This window comes from Macrobrachium nipponense, chromosome 32, assembly GCF_015104395.2.
Source record: "Macrobrachium nipponense isolate FS-2020 chromosome 32, ASM1510439v2, whole genome shotgun sequence".
Taxonomy (NCBI): domain Eukaryota; kingdom Metazoa; phylum Arthropoda; class Malacostraca; order Decapoda; family Palaemonidae; genus Macrobrachium; species Macrobrachium nipponense.
The window spans coordinates 52815188-52840187 of record NC_061094.1 but is presented as its reverse complement, the minus strand read 5'-3'; the positions used below and the strand labels follow the sequence as shown (position 1 = coordinate 52840187).

The 25000-nt window shown below is 30.9% G+C and overlaps 1 protein-coding gene across 1 annotated transcript in view; it reads right to left on the bottom strand.

Moving 5' to 3' along the window:
- LOC135207505 (putative neural-cadherin 2) overlaps window positions 1–25000 on the bottom strand; it is a 375807-nt gene that overhangs the window by 40663 nt on the left and 310144 nt on the right. Inside the window, 2 exon segments of the mRNA XM_064239328.1 lie at window positions 12145–12291; window positions 24759–24934. Of these exon segments, the coding sequence (XP_064095398.1) occupies window positions 12145–12291; window positions 24759–24934 (323 nt within the window).

Here is a 25000-nt window from a genome sequence, read left to right as displayed (position 1 = left end):
TAATTAATGTGACTTTAACCGGGACCTACATTTTTCTAGCAAAAACTGCGTTTTTTTTTTTTTTTTTTTTTTTTTTTTTTTTTTTTTTTTTTTTTTTTTTTTTTTTTTTTTTTTTTTTTGAGGTGACTTCATGACCGGCCACCTCTCAGCCCATGCCCGATATTTCCCAAGGCCTTTGGAGACCTTACCACGCCCCTCTTAACGTGACCTTTAGAAGTCTCCGCTATTACGGAAATGAATTAGGTTTGCCCCTTAAACCTAAAGTTAGCGAGGACTATCCCGTAGGTAACTTTTTCACTGGATGCTAACGTCGAGTAACCTGCCCTAGTTCTCAGTGTCACGGCTAAATAAAAAAAAAAATAAATAAAACAAAAAAGTAAGTTGGCCCCGATTTTTTTAAAGCAATTCTAAAGTAGATTTATACCCTGGGGCGCTGGGGGGGAGGGGGGGGGGGGAAATTATCTAACGATAAGACATAGAGCAATTACTTTGGTATATATTGACTATAAAAAAAAATAAAACCATTCCTTTCTTGCAATTATAAGTCAAATTATTTAACGGTATGATATACAGAGAATAATTATGCAGATATATAATGATCATCAAAATCAATTATGCTTTATCGAAAGAGCACAAAAATTAAAGTGAAGACGATGTTACCTCAATAATCGCCGACTGGTTATATAAATTATGAGAATAATTAAGTCTCCGTTTATGTAAATTTGGGCTCTGTGGTTTAAGGCATCTTAAAGTAATCTTAGACCCTGAGGTGTCTGCAAGAAAGACATATTGGCAACTCGTATACAGAGAAAGTATTTATATTGGTTTGTAATGAACATCAAAATCATTGTAAGTTATCGAAGAAGCAAAGAAATTGAGGCGACTTCGATGTTATTTCAATAATCATCGGTAAAACATAATTTATTTGATAAGCACCGATTATTGTAATAATCTATAATCGGCCCGTGATTATTGAGATGGCGTAGCATTCACCGTAGTTATTTCGATCTGTTGGCATTTATTCAACCTTTTAAGTGTCATCTGATGATTAGCAATTATTGCAATAAATTATAATTTATCATTGATAAAACATAATTTATTACAATAATTATCAATTATCGTCAGATAGCACTTCGAAGGTTGAATAAATGCCAATAGATCGAAATAACTACGTAGAAGGCTACGCCACCTCAGTAATCACTGGTCGATAATAAATCATTACAATAATTAGTAATTATCAAATAATTTTTAATTCTGATAATAAATTTCAACAGACAGAAATAATAATAACATTTATAGTAGATTTAGTCCGCAAAGCATCTTTAAGAAAAATTAGTGGTAAATATATATATATATATATATTATATATATATATATATATATATATATATATATATATATATTAGAGAGAGAGAGAGATATAGAGAGAGAGAGAGAGAGAGAGAGAGACGAGAGAGGAAGAGAGAGAGAAGAGAGAGGAGGAAGGAGAGAGAGGGAAATTACGCTGGTATATAATGAAGATCAGATTAATTTTAACTGTACATATCAAAGGGAAACAGGAATTATGGTGCATACGATAATAATCATATTCAATAATCGTTGTCATAATCCTAAAATTATTAAAATCAATACCAATTATCAACTAACACTTCCAAGATGGAAAAATTGTATGTTCATTGTAATGATTATGTATCATTATGATAATGATTATCAAATAACACCTCCAAGGTGGAAAAATCGAATGTTCATTGTAATGATGATGAATCATTATAATTATGATTACAAAATAAAACTTCAAAGATGGAATAACTGAATAATGTAAAACTGATTATAATTATCAATCACTACTCACCAAAGAACACTTAAAGGAATAAAAAAAAAAAAAAAAAAAAAAAAAAAACTACTACCAAAACGCAAGGATAACTTGAGCAGATTCCCAAACGACAAACGGATTATTTACATCTTCAAGAGCATTTTATCTTTATAAAAATGAGTAAATACTAAAATCTCTGGCGTCTGTGCCATAGGGAACCTTCTCAGAAACTGGGATTTGCCACGAGATATTCTCGGAAAATCTTAACGTAAGCGGATCAGCCGAGTCAAAAGCAGCTAGCAAGTACACTTCGTAACTCTCTGCTGTGAATGTGTGTGTATGTGTGTGCGTCACATAAGGCTCTTTATGGAATGTTACACCGTTTGTCTACTTGTACTTTTAGCAGGTGATCTGTGTATGAATATGTAAACATGGATACATACATACATATATATATATATATATATATATATATATATTTATATATATATATATATGTGTGTGTGTGTGTGTGTGTGTGTGTGGTGTATATCGTATGTGTATGTATATATGTATATGTATATATATATATATATATATATATAGTATATATATATATATATATATATATATATATATATATACATGTGTGTGTGTGTATGTGTGTGTGTATGTATAACACTGCCCAATTCAATGCGAAATAACCAAATACACCCAAGCCTTTTCCTCGAAATGCACCGCTGTTCTCGAAAGAGCAGGAACTTTCATTCCTCTACTCCCACGGAGGAGTTGTCCGGGTATTTCCAAGACGTATCTATTCGTTAAGAATTTCCTGTGACCCTCCTTGTTTACACGGACACCCGCAATTTCACGCTACGGCGCTTTGGTATCAGGGTTACAAAGCGACTTGTTCCGTTCGTGTACAACCTCGTTCCTGTCTCCGGGTTAGAGAGTTTTTTTAAAGCGTTCAGGTGCGCCTTGTTCAACGTTTTAGCCGGGGTTTATTCATTTCGGGCAAATAGGTCGACGTTTTACGATTCGGTAAATCTAGTAGCGTTAATGCTTGGTGAGAATGTTAAGGTCGTTTCATGGTAGTTAACTTCGAGCTGTATTATTGCTGTTATATATATATATATATATATATATATATATATATATATATATATATATATATATATATATATATATATATATATACATAATTGTAATCTAATTGAAATATTATCAGTTACACATTCTTAAGGTAACTGTAATTGTAATTCGTTAAAAAAATCTCTGCTTAATAAATATTAATTTTAGTTGCCATACGGATGAAGACGTCATACTACATGTATGCCGTCACCTTTTGAAGCAATGAAAATTTTAATATTTCGTTATGTTTTCATGATTTATGTGGCACAAGACACCATAATTTAACTATGTTAAAAGGTCAACATAGTTGACCGCCTTCCATCTTTGACAACTGAAAGATGACGAGCAGAGTATACATGGGGAAGAGCTTAGTGATAGAAAACGGTCAAGCAAATATCCTCGGGGACTGTGGTATCAGAACACAAAGGGTGATACGTGCCAATGGACCAGAAGTGACGTTGACAAAATGAAGAAGAAAGTATCACCCATTGATGTCGTAATACCATGAACAAGAGTAGAAGAGAAAGAGAGAGAGAAAAGACTGACAAGTATCAGGAACAGAAAATAGAAATAAGGACACGGGATATGCCAGTGGAAATTATACCCGTAATCATAAGAGAGGGTCTGCTTCATAAGTACAATAATAATCTTCTTCTTCCCAGCTTGTTCCCATTTTTATATGGGGTCGCCGTTTCGGATGAGCCGTTTCCATCTATTTCTATCTTGTGCTTCTGCCTCATCAATTCCCTTCTCATGTAAGTCTCCTCTCACACAGTCCATCCATCTCTTTCTTGGTCTCCCTCTTTTTCTTCTTCCTTGCACCTCCACCCCCATAGTATGTCTCCCAGCGTGGTCCTCATCTCTCCTCAACAGGTGTCCATACCATCTCAGCCTCCCCTCCTGCACTTTCTTTGATACTTCCACCACCTTAGTTGACCCCCTTATGTAGTCATTTCTGATCCTATCCACTCTTGTTACCCCAGACATCCACCTAAGCATTCTCATTTCTGCCACATCCATCTTCTTCTGCTCTGCTTTTCTCATGCTTGCTGTTTCCGTACCATACAGCATTGCTGTTCTTACCACCGTCTTGTGAAATTTTCCTTTTAACCTAAGCGGCACTCTTTTGTCACAAAGAACTCCCGAGGCCGCTCTCCAGTTGTTCCAGCCTGCCTGTACCCGATGTTTTACTTCTTCTTCCACTTCCTCCAGCGTTAACAAAAGATCCCAAATACTTAACTTATCAACTCTCCTTATTTGCTCTCCACCAAGCTGAATACTTTCTCTATCATCCCCCTCAGTGGTGGTACACATATATTCTGTCTTGGATCTACTTATTCTCATTCCTCTGTCCTCCAGTACTTGTCTCCATCTTTCCAATTTCACTTCCAGATCTTCCCTGCTCTCTGCACACAGAACAATATCATCCGCATACAATATGTTCCATGGTACTGTCTCCCTTACTTCCTCTATTATAACATCCATCACTATGTTAAAGATAAATGGGCTCAGAGCCGACCCCTGGTGTAATCCTACTCTCACCTCAAAACCGTCTGTCTCCCCAACAATAATACAATACAGTACAATAATAATAATAATAATAATAATAATAATAATAATAATAATAATAATAATAATAATAATAATAATAATAATAATAGTTATAGTAATAAAAATAAAAATAAAAAATAAAAACAATGATAATAAAAATAAAAATAATTATTGAAGGTATTATTGATAGTGTTAAAATTGTCTTCGGTGTTATTTTCTTGAACTGGGGCGTTTTCGGGCGGCGATATGTTGTTGTTTACTGGTACTGGCGCGTTAATTCGCATCCAGGTCGGGAGCAGAAAGGCCTCCTGCGTAGTATTCATGGAGGGCTTTTGATCCTGGATGAGTAACGCCTCTAGAAGGCTCAGGCGGCTCCGAGGGTCTGGTGCTCTCCGTACTATCCTAGCGTTGCGAATAACGCAGTCGCGGGAGATTGCGTCTCCGTGGGCGGTGAGGGCGTGATTCTTGATGGCCCCTTTTTGGGTGTGACAGGAGATTCTCTACGCAAGATGCACTGTAGTCTTTCCTGTGTTCCTCCCAGGACATCCTCGTGGGGAGGGTGGCTTATGTATTGATATACTACGTTCGCCATCGTTCTGGCGAAACATCTACACAGATGTCCAGCAAAGTACACAAAGAGGCTTCTGGGATATTGTGTGGTGCCACCGACTGGTCACGGTAGACGAGATCCCAGATAATGTCGATGGTCTGGACGACGAAGGGCACGTTGGTGAAGAGGGATTCTATGTCGAGGGACGCTATGATGCCAGTGCCGGGGTAGTCGCGAATTTCTCCAAGGAACTCCACCAGTGATCTTAAGCTATAGCAGCTCTAGACGTAGGGAGTCAAAATTTGATTGAGGCGTTTGGCCAGGGCGTAAGTCGGGGCGTGCGCCTAGCTAATAATCGGGCGGAGAGGGTTGCCTTCCTTATAGGTTTTAAGGTTAAGGTAGAGGTAACCGAGGGTGAAGCCCCTTTGGGTGGGCGGAAGGTGGACTGCGTTTAGTTGCCGCCTTCATGGTACTGATGACCCGGTAGGCGTCCCTTTTGATGTCTTCAGTAGGGTTCAGTCTGACACGATCGAACTTTGAGAGTCTGACAGGATGACATCGAACTTCTCATGCACTACCTGTACAGAAGAAGACGGACTCACCCTCCTGCTTTAGTCCATCACCTACTTCCGCATAAGAGGATATCTGAAGTCCCAGAATAAACGTCAGAATCCAGACTTCGAATTTAACTTTATCGTTGAGAAACTCTACGGGTTATACAACGAATGTTTAACTACAGTTTCTGGCATTCTTGAATAAAATTAACATTGACTATCAAAATTACCTATTTTAAAAATGCCAACCTTCGGTGCGTTACTCACCTGGTTAAGTAACACTGAGATAACCATAATTAGGAAAATAGACCTATATAAAATTAATGCAGCTGAGGCAACAATAATTTTTAATAAAACATGTTTACAAGGTGGTTTACACCCAGAACATACAAAAATTATAAAATAATAATACCAAAAATAAGAATAATAAAAAATAGAAAGAAAAATAAAATAAAAAATAAATAAATAAAAAAAATAAAGCTAAATTTACTATAGATAAAAATCAACAAATAAAAATAATTAAAATACTTATAAGAAATAATAAAATAATAATAATAGAATTTTTTTTTTCAAATATACATATAATTAGTAAAATTATAATAACAAATTGTCAAAAATATAAATAATGAATATAAAAAAGGAAAAAAAAATCACTAAAAATAAGAGAGTAATATTAATAATAAAAAATAAAAAATAATAACAATAAAAATAAAAAACTATAAATAAAATTAGTGAAATGATAATAAAATTTTAAAATAAAAAGTTAAACAAATATAAATATAAATCTAAAATAATGATACAAACAAAAGTAAGAAAATAATAGTACTAATTTTCAGAATAAAATGAAATAATATAAATATTAAAAAATTGAAGTAATAAATAAATAATAAAAAATAAAAAACTAAAAAATTTAAAAAAAGATACCAAACCAACAACTAATAATTAAAATAATAAATAAATAAATAAAAATAAAATGATAATGAAAACAACAAAAAAATAATAATAAACATAAAACTAAAAATAATATCAGTAATAAAATAAAAATAGAAGTAATAAAAATATAAATTATTAAAACAAAATTTAAAAGAATCAAATAATAATAATAAAATAAAAATAAATATAATGCATATGACAATAAAAATAATATTGAAATGAAATCATATTAAAAATAAACATAAAAATAATAAAAATAAATAAAAATAATAAAATAAATGAAATGATAAATTAAAAAATGAAATAATGAAATACAAAAAAAATTCTAAATGAAAATAAAAATAAATATAAAATAATAAAAACAAATATAAAATATAATAGTAATAACTTTGAAAATAAAAAAATAAATTATAAACATAAAGTGAAAATAATAAAATAAAAATAATAACAATAAAGATAAAATAATAAAATAATAACAATAAAAAAATATTGGCAATATAAATAACAAAAATAAATAAGATTAATAAAATAATAATATCACAAATTCAAAATAATAATAATAATAATAATAATAATAATAATAATAATAATAATAATAATAATAATAATAATAATAATAATAATAATAATAATAAAAATAATAATAATAATGTGTAAGTTACTAACAGGCATCATCAGTGAAAGGTGGTACAACTACCTAGAGGATACAAACACCATCCCCGAAAACAGAAAGGTTGCAGACGGAAGTGTAGGGGCACAAAAGACCACCAAAATGGTAATGAAGATTAGTAAGAGAAGGAAAACCAACTTAGGCATGGCATGAATTGACTACAAGAAAGCCCTCGATATGATTCCACACACATGGATACTAGAATCTTTGGAATTATATGGGGCAGAGGAAAGCACCATCAGATTCCTCAAAAATACAATGCGCAACTGGAATACAGTACAGAAGAAGATGGACTCACCCTCCTGCTTCAGTCCGTCACCTACCTCCGCATAAGAGGCCCTTACCAAGGAATAGTCAGAATCCAGTTTACTCTTGAGAAAATTTTTAACAACAGTTTCTGACATTTGAATAAAATTGAAATATACTTTTATAATTACCTATTTTAGACTCCGGTGAATTGCTCACCAGTTTCAGCAACTATGAGAGAACCACAATTACGAAAATAGACCTATATAAAATTAATGCAGCTAAGGCAAGAACCATTTTTAATAACATGTTTAAAAGATTGTTGACATACGGAACAAAGAACAAAATAAAAATAATAAAATGAAACATAAATAAAATAATAATAATAGAAAATGATAATGAAATTAATAAGAAAAAATCGAAAAAAATAATTAGATTTAAAAATACAAATACAATATATAAAAATGAAAAAAACAAAAATAATAAAGAAATAATGTTAATAACATAAATAAAAATAGTAATAAAAATAAAAGTAAAAAAAATAAAAAATAGTAATAATTTTGTAAGAAAAATAAAATAATAAAAATGATAGAAATAGATATAAAAATAATAAAATATAAAGATAATGATACGAATAAAAATAATGTAAATAAATAAATAATAAAATAACAATGATAAATAAAAAATAAAAAATAAAATAAACTAATAAAAATAAAAAATAAAAATTATAATGAAAGTAAGAAAAATAAAAATAGAAATAAAATAAAAACTAAAAATAGAATAATATAAAATAAAAAACTAAAATCACCAACAGTAGAATACAAATAATAAACATACAATTTAAAATAAAAAATAATATAGTAATGAAAAATATAATAATAATAAACATAAAACTCAAAATAATATCAATAAAATAAATAAAAAGTAAAATATAATATTAATAAAAATATACTTATAAAAAAAAAATTACTATAATAAATAAATAATAATAATAATAATAATAATAATAATAATAATAATAATAATAATAACATAATAATAATAATAATAATAATAATAATATAATAATAATAATAATAATAATAATAACAGGAATAAAAAAAAATATAATACACTTGAAAATGAAAATGAAAAAAATAAAATTAATAATAACAATGAAATAGAATATTAAAAATTGAAAATAAAATAAATAAAAATATAAGTAAATTAATAATACTAAAAATTCAAAATTAAAATAAGAACACGTATAAAATAAAATAACAATAAAAATATATAAAAAATTAAAATAATGATACAATAAATTTAAAATAATAATAATAATAATAGTGAAAATAAGGATAAATATAGTAAAATGATGATATGTAATAATAATAAAAAAATGGAAAATATTAATACCAAAATATTCATAATACAAATAAAAATGAAAATAATAAAAACAAAATAAAATAAAATTTTTATAAATAAATAAAAATACTAAACATAAAATAATAATAATGATGAAATAGAAACAAATTATAAAAGATAATAAAAATATAATTAAAAAAATTAATAAGATTAATATTATAATAATAATACAAATTCAAAACAAAATAATAATAATAATAATAGAAATGTGGAAGTTACTAACAGGTATCATCAGTGAAAGGGGGTACAACTACCTAGGGGATACAAACACCATCCACCGGCAACAGAAAGGCAGCAGAAGGAGGTGTAGGAGCACAAAAGACCAGCAAAATGTTAATGAAGAATAGTGAGAAAAGGAAAACCAACCTAAGCACGGAATGGATTGACTACATGAAAGTCTTCGACATAATACCACGCATATGGCTAATAGAATCCTTGAAATTATATGGGGCAGAGGAAAACACCATAGGTTTCCTAGAAATACAATGCGCAACTGGAATAAGGTATTTATAAGCTCTGGGATAAGGCTAGGAGAGGTTAACATCAGGAGAGGGATCTTTCAAAGTGACGTACTGTCCCCACTACACTTCGTAGTAGCCATGATTCCCATGACAAAAGTACTATGGAAGATGGGTACCAGGTACCAACTTAAGAAAGGAGACAACATAACTAACCATCTGATGTTCACGGACGACATCAAGCTGTATGGTAATAGCATCAAGGAAATAGATACTTTAATCCAAACTGTAAGGATTAAATCTGGGGACATCATGATGGAGTTTGGAATAGAAAGATGTGCCTTGGTCAACATACAAAAAGGCAAAGTAACAAGGACTGAAGAAGATAAAACTATCAGATGGACATAGCATCAAACATGGATAAGACAGGATACAAATACACGGGACTAATAGAAGGAGAATATATAAAACAGGATATATATACAGCGCAGGAGAAGTGGAGTGGACGAAGCGTGAACTCAGCAGCATATACCAAAAACTAGGAAAAACATGACAATACACTAGGCACTACACCCAACAGCAAATACAGACAGACTCTACATATCACGAAACAAAGGAATGAGAGAGCTACTAAGCACAGAGGACTGTGCCAACATCGAGAGCAGAGCACTGGGGCAAAAGACTGATAAACACAGACGAAGACCCAGAAATATACAGAGACAGGAGAATGACAAGCAGAACAGAGGAATGGCACAACAACAATGCACGGACAGTACATGAGACAGACTAAAGAACTGGCCTGCGATGAAACATGGAAGTGGCTACAGAAGGGAGAACTCAAGAAACAAACAGAAGGAATGCTAACTGTGGGTGGCACAAGACCAGGCCCTAGGAGCAAGATATGTCCAAAGAACGATAGATAGGAGTAACATCTTCCCCAGCTGGGTATATATATATATATATATATATATATATATATATATATATATATATATATATATATATATATATATATATATATATATATATATATATATTTATATATATATATATATATAAATTGTGCAGTCCGTGTTTTCCTTTGCCTTTCTTTAGCTTGGCACCCATGTTTTTTGATAGACATTCATACATACATAAAAAATATATACCTATATATTTATATGTATGTAAGTATGCATGTATATATATATATATATATATATATATATATATATATATATATATATATCTTTCAACGAAAAAGGGGCGCCACGCTCAAGTAAGGCAAAGAAAAACACCGTCTGCATAATTATATTTTTTGCAGTTATGGGGCTTCACAGACTAATTAGTTTTGGTAAGATGATTCGCGGGAAGTCCTCCTCTATTTCCTTCGGGTCAGAAAAAGTTGGAAATCGGAAGATTCAGTAGGATTCTTTTATATCCTCCTCCCCCCCACTTCTGGAAGGGGCTAGGGTGGGGGGGAGAGGTGGGGGTTGGGGGGAAGTGGGATACTGTTGATTATAGCAACAGATAAAAGGGACGTTGGATGTTGTAGGAGGAGAATGTTAAATGAAATTATAAAATTTTTTCAAGAGAAATTGATTATAAGAACATCAACCCGTTCAGGTCAGTAAGAATGTTATTCATTGCGATATAATACACACATCTATATATATTAGATTATATATATATTATATTAAGTGATATATATATATGATATATATATGTGTGTTGTGTGTGTGTGTGTGTGTGTATGTATAGGACTTTGGGTCACTATTGACTACACAAATCTCAATCATCATATGATACAAAATAGCAACCAAGGGTCATTTACCAAAAATGTCTAAAACTTGTATCTGTATCCAAAAAATTCATCAAAGTTCACACGATGAAAGGAAAATGAAGGGTTTATGAAGAGTTGAAAAAGAAAATTAGATCATACCAACAACTTCTATAACCACAGAAATTAAACGAAATTTCCACTAGCCAATTCACCAGCCAGAGCTGTGTGTGTGTGTGTGTGCGTTCTGAAGACTCGGAGAACCGCAGCGCTATTATGCGCGCCAGGAACTCTGTTAGCTCAGAGTGCAAATGAGTGCATATATCACCCGTCTTGTCAGTTCCTCCCGGCCGACTTATTCCGAGTCACGGAGATATCGTACCGAATGGTATTTGAACAAGGCGAAGGAGAGTGACGGAAATGAAAGAAATATGGACGGAATAAAATATAGAATTTAGGCCCGATGCCAAGCATTGGGACCTATGAGGTCCTTCAGTGTAAAGAAATAATAATAAAATACACTTAAAAATTTTAAATGATAATAAAAACGAATAAATAAAACAAGGCATGATCTGACCTCCAGCGCGTTGTTTCACCAGCTAATATTAAAATAAGTTTGCTATATTTAATTAGAAACAACTGTTCTGAACTGTTTAACATGTATATTATTAATTTTTTTTACATTTTCACTTCAATAAATAAATCATAAATATTCTATACTATAATTCCTGTATCTTTAACTCAACGAGAAACGCTTTTCCCAGACCTTTTTAGGCTTACTCCCCGATTAAGCGAAGAAATAAAATAAAAATCAGTCCTTTTAGGCTTTTCCAAAGGGTTTTCCTACGCCCCCAACAACAATAAAAAAGCAATAACAATAACAAGAAGAACAAGAACAACAACAACAACAAGCGAGTAAGCAAAAATAAAGTTTTATTCAAACCTTTCCAGGCTTTTCCAAAGGGCTTTCCTACGCCCCAACAAAACCAAAGACAGCAAAAAAAAAAAAAAAAAAAAAAAAAAATAGTTTGTAGGGTTACTCCCCAAGTAAGCGAAAAAAATAAAAATAGAAAAGTTCGAAAGTGGTTCTACTCACCCTGTCAGTTACTTGGATCATAAACCGGAACCCTCGCCTATGAGCTGAATCCTCGTAGTCCAAAGGGTGGGTCGAGTATAATTCACCAATGTGACCTCGTGACCTGACGTCGAAGTACTGCCAGCCCCAGCCACTCTCTTCCACTACCTGGAAGGGAAAAAAAAAGGGGGGGGGGTCAGTTTATTTACTTGAGAGAGAGAGAGAGAGAGAGAGAGAGAGAGAGAGAGAGAGAGAGAGAGAGAGTAACCATGGACCCATGTGTACATTACTGCTAAATAAATAAATAGACAAATAATAATAATAACAACAATAATAATAATAATAATAATAATAATAATAATAATAATAATAATAATAATAATAATTATAACATACAAATTGTTTTTCCAGCGACAGGCCATCTGCAGATTAGGATTCGGGTACAATTTGCTAAAAGGCGAGAGTGAAGGGAACTCTCAGTAGTAGTAGTAGTAGTAGTAGTAGTAGTAGTAGTAGTAGTAGTAGTAGTAGTAGTAGTAGTTTTAAAACGTCAATGACGGAATTGCCAAATTACCTTACCACTAAGACTCTTCTATTCCCAAAGGAAGTTCCCAGTAGCTTATGAAAAAATATTTTTATTCAGATATTTTTGCGACACCAAACCTACCTGGAACCTTCTGGGTCTACCTGTAAAATTATCATAGGTCTGGTTTACAAGTTTCACCCAAAATTATTTCTCCTCTCGAAATATTCTGTATATATATATATTCTGCGTACATTTATTATCTATTTTCCAACTATATTAACTCCTCCATACAAAGCGACTTACTAAAAGATTTTAGGTTACCAGAAAAAAAAATGACAATTAAAAAATGTTTGAACGAATTCCCGGTAAAAATAAAATAAATGGCATTTAAAAAACCTTTGAATAAGTTCCCTAAAAAATAGACGAATAAATTCACAGTAAAAATAAAACATATAGAATTAAAAAAAAAAGTTGAATAAATTCCCTAAAAATGGATGAATAAATTCCCAGTAAAAATGAAACAAATGGAATTCAAGAAACCGTTGAATAAATTCCCTTAAAAATAAACGAAAAATTTTCCAGTAAAAATGAAATAAATGGAATTAAAAAACCGTTGAATAAATTCCCTAAAAAAATGGATGAATAAATTTCCAGTGAAAATGAAATAAAAAAAACCGTTGAATAAATTCCCTAAAAAATAGACGAATAAATTTCCAGTAAAAATAAATCAAATAGAATAAAAAAAACAGTTTAATAAATTCCCTAAAAAATAGACGAATAAATTTCCAGCAAAAATAAAACAAATGAAATAAAAAAAACTGTTGAATAAATTCACAAAAAAATAGATGAATAAATTTCCAGTAAAAATAAAACAAATGGAATTAAAAAAGTGACTTATTGAGTGATCAATAGCAATTAAAAATGTTAAGAAATGGCGTTCTGGAAAAATAATCCTGACAAATTTAACAGAGCAGCTACCAAAATTTTCATGGCTGGATCTGTAAAATGAGCTAAACGCCCAAACTTGCGACAAAGAGAGAGAGAGGGAGAGAGAGAGAGAGAGGGAGAAAAAAAAAATGCAATAGTGGAATTTCCATCCTGGTGAAAGCTTCATGCAGATGGTAATGAACTTTCGCAAATGGTTTAAATTATAATTGCCAGTGTTGGAGATGAAGTCCAAATTTCGACTAATTCTCGGCGCGGAATATAAAAAAAATTCCAAGAGACTACCAACTTCCAGTTGGGAACGTCGAATTTCAGAGCATCGAAAACGAGCAGCGAGCATTTATGGTTTCAGGAAGGTTCAATAATATATTTGTTCAACTACTATTAATTAGAGTGTTCGAAAAAAAGTCACAATTTTACTGAAGTTTAGCTCGTGAAATGTTACTGAAAGTCACTTTCATTTATCATATATTATATATATATATATATATACTATATATATATATATATATATATATATATATATATATATATATATATATATATATATATAGTGTTGTGTGTGTGTGTGTGTGTGTGTGTAGTGTGTGTGTGTATAGATAGATTTACACCATCATGAAAACTGAAACAAAAACTGGAATGACACGCCAAATGATTATAGGGTATATATATATATATATATATATATATATATATATATATATATATATATATATATATATATTGTGTGTGTGTGTGTGTGTGTGTGTGTGTGTGTGTGTGTGTGTGTGTGTGTGTGTGTGTGACGAATTCAGCAAATCATAAGTGTGTCTGAACATCGACCACATCTTGTCGCTTACAAACTAACAAAATGTTTCCACCTGATAATTTCATCCAGAATAATGTTGACTGATGACTACAGTTTATGTAAGTATATCTATCAACAAATATGAATGTATGAAGACATAATCATTCAATAGCGGTTTAAGATAGAAAAAAAATCATTATACATTCCATGATTGCAATACGCGAGCAACAACAGGCACAGGCAAATAGTCGGGTGTGCTTGCATCTTGCAAACTGGGCAAAGACAACTGCTGGTCAATGAATGCAAATCCCGGGCGAAGTGTCCGGATATGTAATTCCGGACATTAACGTTAACCGTGTCATTTCGACACAGACGTCCGTGATATTAGGCGTCACATGACCCGGCCTAATTGGCATTAGGACATATTAATCTACCGTGGTGACTTCATATCCAGGCCGTTGACCGAGTCGTAATGTACTTTCCACGTGTATTTATAATAGCTGAATGTCTATTAATTTTGGCATTTGCTGTAAAAAAAGTTGGTCAAAGTGGGTGATTTTCATTCAATTTTGGTATATGCTGTAAAATGTTGGTCAAAGTGGGTGATTTTCACTAAATTTTCGGCATTTTTTGTAAAATGTTCATCAAAGTGGGTGATTTTCACTCAATTTTTGGCATTTTTTGTAAAATCTTCGTCAAAGTGGGTGCCTCTCACTCAATTTTTGGCATTTTTTGTAAAATGTTCGTCAAATTGGGTGATTTTCACTCAATTTTGGTAGTAAAATTGGTACAAAAAAAGGAGAATATTAAAGCTAAAATGAATTAAAAAACAGGCCCTTGAAATTATCTGCAATTGTCTGCCAAAAGTTCAACTGTGCTTGCAAAGCCAAAATCCCTAGCATCGCTTTTAATTAATATATAGCAGTATATATATATATATATATATATATATATATATATATATATATATATATATATATATATATATATATATATATATATATATATATATATATATATATATATATATATATATATATATATATATATATATATATATATATATATATATATATATATATATATATATATAATATATATATATATATATATATATATATATATATATATATATATATATATGTCTATCACATGACCGTGATTCATATACATATATCGAACTACAAATGTCCTATAATATCTAATTCGCTCTACCTCGGAATTAATATACTTTCATATATGTTTAACCGGGAGGGAATTTATTAATTAAGCGATAATAAATTCCCCCTCGGTTAAACATATATGAAAATATATTAGTTCCGAGGTAGAACGAATTAGATATTAAAGGACATTTGTAGTTCGATATATATATATATATATATATATATATATATATATATAAAGTTTTCCAAGCCTCTCTATGACACCCCAAAAGTCAAAAGCAAGGGACTAATAATTTATTTTTCACGTGTATTTTACAAAACCTGAGTCTGAATTCATTAACTACGTTAATTTTTTCCCTCTGTGATACTTGATGCCTGACCTGTCAAAGTAGGTGATTTTCAAAGAATTTTGGCAGTGAAATTGCTATTAAAGAACAGGAAAATACTTAAGTAAAAACGGATGAAAAACAAGCCTATGTTCTCATCGTCTGTTATCAAAATATAAAAGTCCATGCAAAGCCAGAATCACAAGTATCGTATTTTAATAATTAATATCAAAAGAACATTTTATTCCCAGTCTTTCCCTGATCGAAAAAATGTAGGAGAACACAAAATATAAAATTCTCCACTTACGTTTCTCTATCATTTGTAAAATATTTCTTTACTTGGCTCAATCTACTGTGCTTTGTCTATCTTATTGGCTATGGCTGAAATACCTTTCTGATCACTCTTAAAATGTTTTTACTGCACAATAATCCACTGCAATAATTACTACAATAATCATAGATTTTGTAAACGTTTCCTTTTTAACATTTTCAACGGAAAAGATACATTTTTTTTGGGGGGGAATATCGCAAGTAATTTCCTTTGTACATATAAGTCTATTCAGAAAATCTTGGTAAAAAACTGCAAAGTTAGGATAGAATACGGAGGATTATTACACAATATAACTAGAAAAAAGGACAAACGGGGGAAGCTGTCGCTGTTTGCCCAACGGTAAGGATAATAGTCATGATATATTTTTCTATTCTACCTTTTTCTCGTATAATGCTACTTCCATTTATATAATTTCAAAGTGTTAAAAATAACACCTACACGTGTTTCCTCGCAATTGACAGATTACTCTTACTTTATTACTTGAGAGTTGAAAAGGCACAAATACTGAGCAGTACTTGCATTTTCTTTGAGATATATTAGACAAAACTAATTAATAATAAAGGGGTTGGTCTACGTATGACGAATACACTGTCACATTGTTTATCTGTTCTGTGGTAAAACACTGTAACATCGTTTATCTGTCTTGCGGTAAAACACTGTAACTAGTTTTATCTGTTCTGTGGTAAAACACTGTAACATCGTTTATCTGTCTTGTGGTAAAACACTGTAACATCGTTTATCTTTCTTGTGGTAAAACACTGTAACATCGTTTATCTGGTCTGTGGTAAAACACTGTAGCTTCGTCTATGCCTCTATCCAGTCTGCGGTAAAACCCTTTAAGTGTCTGTGGTGGGTTTACTACCTGCTATTAGCTAGTAATATTTACTATCTGTTATATTGGATGGTAATCGGAAGAGAAGTCCTTTTGTATTCATCAATATCTTGGAGTAAAGATTGGCGGGTGGCATTTACATATTGACATTTAATTTCTGTTGGGGTGTCATGATAACAACCATTTCATTTCGACGTTTTTACTCTTCATTGTGAACCTCTTCAGGCGTTCTCTTGCAATATTTACGACCAGTAGCTGACACTAGAAGAATAAAGGACCAAACCACAGACGTCAAAATATTTTTCTTTACAGTAATACGGATTTTCAAGCGTCCAATATCCCTTCATCTCCATCCATATGCTCACTCACCCGTAGGAATTACCCAGGAGGCTCCAGGATTACCCAGGAGGCTCCAGGAATTTTCGAATGCAAATGTATTAATAAAAATTCTCAGTCACAACAGTGCCACCCATACCTCTTTTGGCCCCCGGCTTTAGTAGAGGAGAGCTTCCAGTTTTACTTTTCCAGCACGTTCCAGGCCTCGGGGATTAAAGCTTCCGGTCGCTTTTTAACTGATTGAATTTTTTTTTATTCAAGTTTTCGAAATCCTTCCGAATCTCATTCAGGATTATTCTAAACGACGACGCGGGGCTTTGTTAAGCGGCATATTCTGGATGCATGTCCAGCTGTGAAATTGAATATCAACGTTTCCATATATCCAGAAAAGGTTTTCAGTCCCCCCCCCCCCCCCCCCCCCCCCACCCCCCACATCTCAAAATTCACTGGAGTGGTGTGTGGTGCCTGACAGCCGAGCTGGATGAATCTTACCTAGCAGAAGAGTGACTTAACTAGTGATATTAATTATTACACAAAATATCCTTCTCTCTCTCTCTCTCTCTCTCTCTCTCTCTCTCTCTCTCTCTCTAATGTAAATAGTATCTTATCATTGCATTACTTCAGTACCTAATCATGATAACCGTATACAGACTTATTATCTTATTGCTCTCTCTCTCTCTCTCTCTCTCTCTCTCTCTCTCTCTCTCTCTCTCTCTCCAGATTTGTAACTTCAACTTTCTGCCTGTTGGTTTTGACGTAGGGGATCACTCTTGTTTTCAGTAATAGTCCAAATTTCGTCTTGATCTCCAGTCTACACATACTGCATGTCAGTCATTTGGATAATATTCAACACATCAGGATTTGATATACATTCCCGTCTTTTACTATCATTGGGTGATATTCCACAAATCAGACGATATACCTTCTCATTTTGCACGGCATGCTCTATGAGCAAGAGCCTGTGCTGGCATAAAGCCAGCTAAAGTATAAACAACTATTACGGCAAATTCTAATCAAACTTGTTTATGGAAACGGGTTCGTTAGCATGAATTTAAACCAAAATCTTCTCCAGAACTGTCATGGATTTTTATTACATCTCAGAGATGAATCCATCCTACACAAATCCTTGGGTTAACCTCTATATCTCTAAATGGGTTTCTTTCCCAGGTGTAACAAGCGCCGAAGAGTATAATGTAAATAGGCAACATAAAAAAAAATAATTATTATCATTTCCTAAAGCTGAGAAAGCATAGATTCTACTTTGAGATCCTTTACCATGGGGTTCTACAGAAATGAATCTTTCCAAGGATTTTTTATCAGAGTCCCGTGTCGGCAAGTATCCTACAAAAAATAAAAAATAAAAGCCCTACTTAAAATCCTTTTTCATTTTCATCTCGTTACAGGTGATACGAAATACATCCAAGAAAATCATACTAAAATGACCCCAACAGACAATATTAGTAATATTCCTTGACCGCTTCCTCAATCACAATCAAAGAAATGAAAACGAATTTCCTGTATATTACACGACAAAAGCAATTCTCGAGAAACGATCGCAAGAAGAAAAATGGTAATGGATCTTAATGACATTTTCTGTTTTTTTCCCCTGCATGGGAAACTCAGCAAGATACATCCGCTGTTGACAGGGAATACTCCGGGTTAACGAGAACCAGTATACTTTACTTGCATGCTGTTAATGGCGTTTGAAATTTCCGGTTTGAAAAGAGGCCTGATCTATAGTCTGATTTCAAATGTTAATACTTGACGATATTACAAGAATTATTCATTAAGTAGCCTTTTGAATGAGCAAAAAAGGTGAACAGAAAATTATGGTGTTATGCAAATGACAATTCTAAGTATAGAGGCTACGTAATTATTTTTATGCCTGGTGTTAAGCTTAAACGTATTGATAACGCTTACCAAAATGTGAAGATAAGAAACGCATGTGGCATATATATAATATATATATATATATATATATATATATATATATATATATATATATATATATATATTATATAATATATATATAAATTTGCCACTAGCGTTTCTTATCTTCCCATTTTCGTAAGCGTTATCATGTACGTTTCTGGTTTAAACCTGTCACCATAAAAAATAAGTAATTACGTGGCATCTACAATTAGAATTGTCATCTGCCTAACACCATAACTTTCAATTCACCTTTTTTGCTATTTCCAAAGATTCATGAAAAAATGCTTTTAATTTCGTCAAGTATTATAATTTGAAATCAGAAAATAGATTTACTTCAGTTCTTGGACTCTGAGATCACTTTTTGATTAATATGAAATCCAGATTTTTTTTACTAAGGTTTTAGAATGAGGTAACTAGAGAAATGTTAGTTTTAAATTGTATGTGTTATATATACATATATATGTATGTATATATATGTGTATATATAATATATATATAATATATACTATATATATATATATATATATATATATATATATATATATATATATATATATATATATATATATATATATATATATATAATTCGAGCTACAAATGTCCTTTAATATCTAATTCGCTCTACCTCGGAATTGATATATTTCCATATATGTAAACCTAAGGGGAATTTTTTAGTTGATAATAATTCCCCTTCGGTTTACATATATGAAAATATATCAATTCCGAGGTAGACGAATTAGATATTAAAGGACATCTGTAGCTCGAATAATTTATATGAATCACGGTGATGTGATAATCATTCACATATATATATATACTATATATATATATATATATATATATATAATATATATATATATATATATATATATATATATATATATAAACCTACAATTTTAAAACTAACATTCCTCTAGCACCCTCACCCTGAAACCTTGGTTTAAACAAAAACAAAAAAGAGCCGGATTCCTTATTAATCAAGGAATGATCTCAGAGTCCAAAGAAACTGGCGTGAAACTGTTGGAATAAAACTGTTAGGAAAACTGGCCCGTCTCCATTCTCACCAGGTGAAATTGATAGCCGCGAGTTAATGGCCGAAACATCTGTCGACGCAGAATAATAAATGGAACAACGCAGCGGTAGTTTTCGTTTTCACCCTCGAAAGTTTCCCTGAGGGTAAGAAATGGTGTCTGCACGAATTTGGAGGCGTGGTGGAGAGAAATGGAAGCTGCATATGCATTGCTCATCCGATGCAAATTGGGCGAGGGAAGACGGTGCCTATAAAGTATGTATGTATGTATGTATACATAAATATAAATTATACATATATATATATATATCATACATACATACATACACATATACACATATATATCCAGTGTAACACGAAGAAACACGTACTGGAGATATATATACATATAAATTATACATATATATTATATACACATACAATCACGTATATACATATATATATCCAATGTAGCACGAAGAACCACGTACAGGAGACACACACACACACACACACACACACACACACACTATATATATATATATATATATATATATATATATATATATATATATATACATACATATAAAATATACATATATACTACACATATACACACATATATCCGATGTAGCACGAAGGAACACGTACTGGAAACGTATACATACATATAAATCGTTCATTTATTATATATATACATACATACATATATATCCAATGTAGCGCGAAGGAACACCTACTGGAGAATTTCCTCAAATCCACGGTAGAAAGGTGAGAGAAACAGGAACTTGGAACATGTAGTACTTTCTTAGTAGTATATTCGACATTTTTTCAAGAATATACACTACGAAAGTATACTTGTTCCAAGTCCCGTTTCACTTACCTTTCTACCGTGTATTTAAGGATACATAATTATATATGTGTATGTATGTGTATATACATACATATGAGTGTATTAATCAGTTGTAAGTGAAACTAAGGGCGTAATACTGTACTATATAATACCGAAGTTGCTGCAAAAATTCAATAACACTCAACGAACTTGTAAGCTAAAAATAGCTTCCGAAAGATACTAATTTCCATATACTTTACAAATACACTATATAAAAGAACGATGAGGAAGATTTTACGTTAAATTCGTCTTTACGCCCTTGCCAGAAAAAAAAAAAAATTAAAATCTCCTAAATTCTTCAAAGAAATAATATGAATAAATTATGTAAGAGAAAGATGTAAGAGAACAAAGAGACGACACGAAACGTATGAGTGAAAATACGACTTTAAAGAGAAACTCTCAGTACGACCAAAAAAAAACAGGAAAAAAAGGAAGAGATCCACGAAGTGGACAAGGTTAATTTCCCATGGATAACCTCCTCTAAAAGATTCATTTCCGCTCGTTGCGAAAATCGGGTTATGTATTTTTTTTTCTTTTTCTTTTTGCATTGTAATGGCTTTATGCTTCACTGCTCTTTTTTTTATAATAGTTTTTTCTTATTTTTTTATGCTCGTTTGGAAAAGGCGAATTAAAGTTATACTTCAGCTTGAATTCCTTTAAGATGTATGAAGGGACAATGAGTTTATATATATATATAGATATATATATATATATCGAGATATTATCTATATATAGTATATATATATATATACATATATAGTACACACACATATATATATATATAATATATATATATATATATATATATATATATATATATATATATATATATACATATATATATATAATATATATATATATATATATATATATATATATATATATATATATATATATATATATATATATATATATATATATATATATATATATATATATATATATATATATATATATATATATATATATATATATATATATATATATTATATCATATATATACATATATATATATATATATATATATATATATATATATATATATATATATATATATATATAGTATATATATATATATGTATATATATATATATATGATATATATATATATATATATATATATATATATATATATATATATATATATATATATATATATATATATATATATATATATATATATATATATATCATGGTGTCTTGTTGAAATCCCATTTGACCTGAACGAAAAAATTTAAAGATTTCGTCCCAAATGCAATATATATATAAGAGGTCGATTTCGTTGATTTTGTGTAATGAAATTCTCGATTGTCTATCGTGTGTCTTGGTGAAATCCCATTTGACCTACACACAAAATGTTGTGTAGGTCAAAAGGTTGCTTTCGTTGATTTTGTCAAATGAAATTAATATCGTGACTTTTTAAAAGTAAACTCGGCATAAAACCTTCGCTATTTTCTTAGTCTTGCAAATGCATCTAGCAATCACTGGCGCAGTTTTAACAGGGTAGACATTGCAAAACTAAACTTGAACAATTATTTCTAGCGTGAATTGTGCAATATAACTCGGTCTTTGACAGAATTAATCAAAAGGATCTTTCTTATATAGTGTCGTTATCTAGGACTAACATTTCGTGGGTGGGGCGGGGGTGGTTCGTTATCTTCATGATATTTGCAGTCTTTTTTTTTTCATGTATTTACACTCATTCCCAGCCGGGTTTGTACCAAAAAAACGCCGCAAAAGTAGATACATATCGGGTTGAAACCTTTGAGGGCCACTACAAAAAAAAAAAATAAAATAAAATAAATAAATAAAAGAAAAAAAAAGTAGAGGAGCTCCACCAGTCACAGAAACACAAAATGGAATAATGTTGCAACATTTGGAAATATCATAATTTGCATTAGTTATGTTCTTGTTTCCGTTTAAAGATATATTTTTGCAAGCAAATCTCCAGAATCTGAAATCGCCCTCAGATATCTGAATTTTCAAAAGAATGAAACAAATTTATATTTTTTTTATTTATTCCCCATATTTCAATACGTCTCGCATTTAAACGAAAAAAAAAAAAATCAAATATATTTTCTTATCTACGCCCCATTTATCCATACATCCAAATCCAAACCGAAAAAAATACAATCTACACGTCCTTTAAAGAAGCAATGTTTGACCTTTAAATAAGTAATGTTTGACCTTCGAATAAGCCACGTATGACCTTTAAATAAGCAATGTTTGACCTTTAAATAAATGTTTCACCTTTAAATAAGTAATGTTTGACCTTTAAATAAGTAATGTTTGACCTTTAAATAAGTAATGTTTGTCCTTTAAATAAATGTTTCACCTTTAAATAAGCAATATTTGACCTTTAAATAAATGTTTCACCTTTAAATAAGCAATGTTTGACCTTCAAATGAGAAATGTTTCACCTTTAAATAAGCAATGTTTGACCTTTAAATAAGCAATGTTTGACCTTTAAATAAATGTTTCACCTTTAAATAAGCAATGTTTGACCTTTAAATAAATGTTTGACCTTTAAATAAGCAATCTTTGACCTTTAAATAAGAAATGTTTGACCTTTAAATAAGCAATGTTTGACCGTTAAATAAGAAATGTTTCACCTTTAAATAAACAATGTTTGACCTTTAAATAAGAAATGTTTAACCTTCAAATAAGCAATGTTTGACCTTTAAATAAGCAATGTTTGACCTTTAAATAAGCAAAGTTTGACCTTTAAATAAGCAATGTTTGACCTTTAAATAAGAAATGTTTGACCTTTAAATAAGCAATGTTTGACCTATAAATAAGCAATGTTTGAACTTTAAATAAGAAATGTTTGACCTTTAAACAAGAAATATTTAATCTTTAAATAAGCAATGTTTGACCTTTAAATAAGCAATGTTTGACCTTTAAATAAACAAAATATTTGATCTTTAAATAAGCAATGTTTGACCTTTAAATAAGAAATGTTTCACCTTTAAATAAGCAGTGTTTGACCTTTAAATATTAAATGTTTGACTTTCAAATAAGAAATGTTTCACCTTTAAATAAGCAATGTTTGACATTTAAATAAGCATGTGTGACCTTTAATAAGCAATGTTGATCTTAAATAAGCAATGTTTGACCCTTTAAAATAAGCAACTGTTTGACCTTAAATAAGAAATGTTTGATCTTTAAATAAGCAATGTTTGACCTTTAAATTAAGCAATATTTGATCTTTAAATAAGAAATGTTGAGTTTTAAATAAGCAATATTTGATCTTTAAATAAGCAATGTTTGACCTTTAAAAAAGAAATATTTGACCTTTAAATAAGCAATGTTTGACATTTAAATAAGAAATATTTGATCTTTAAATAAGCAATGTTGACCTTTAAATAAGAAATATTGATCTTTAAATAAGCAATGTTGACCTTTAAATAAATATGTTTGACCTTTAAATGTGAAATGTTTCACCTTTAAACAAGCAATATTTACTTAAGCCATCAGCACAGTATCAAAATACTTGCTAGGATAGAGAAACCCTCTTAACACCGTTTATTCTAATTACATCAACTGAAACACTTACCCTGTAAAAGAAGTAATTGGAAATGTCGTGGTCCACGGTGGTGAACTGGGCAAGGGTTTTATTACTGGGGGCCTCCCCCCTCCAGGACTCCTCCACGTCTACCTCCCAGAGGTCACGGCTCAGGCGGGGAGAGTTGTCGTTCACGTCTGCCAGACGTACGACGACTTGGCCGGTGCCTGGGAGTGAAGAAAAGTGAACAGTGGATTAAGTTTTTTTTTTTTTGGTGGTGGTGGTGGGGGGGG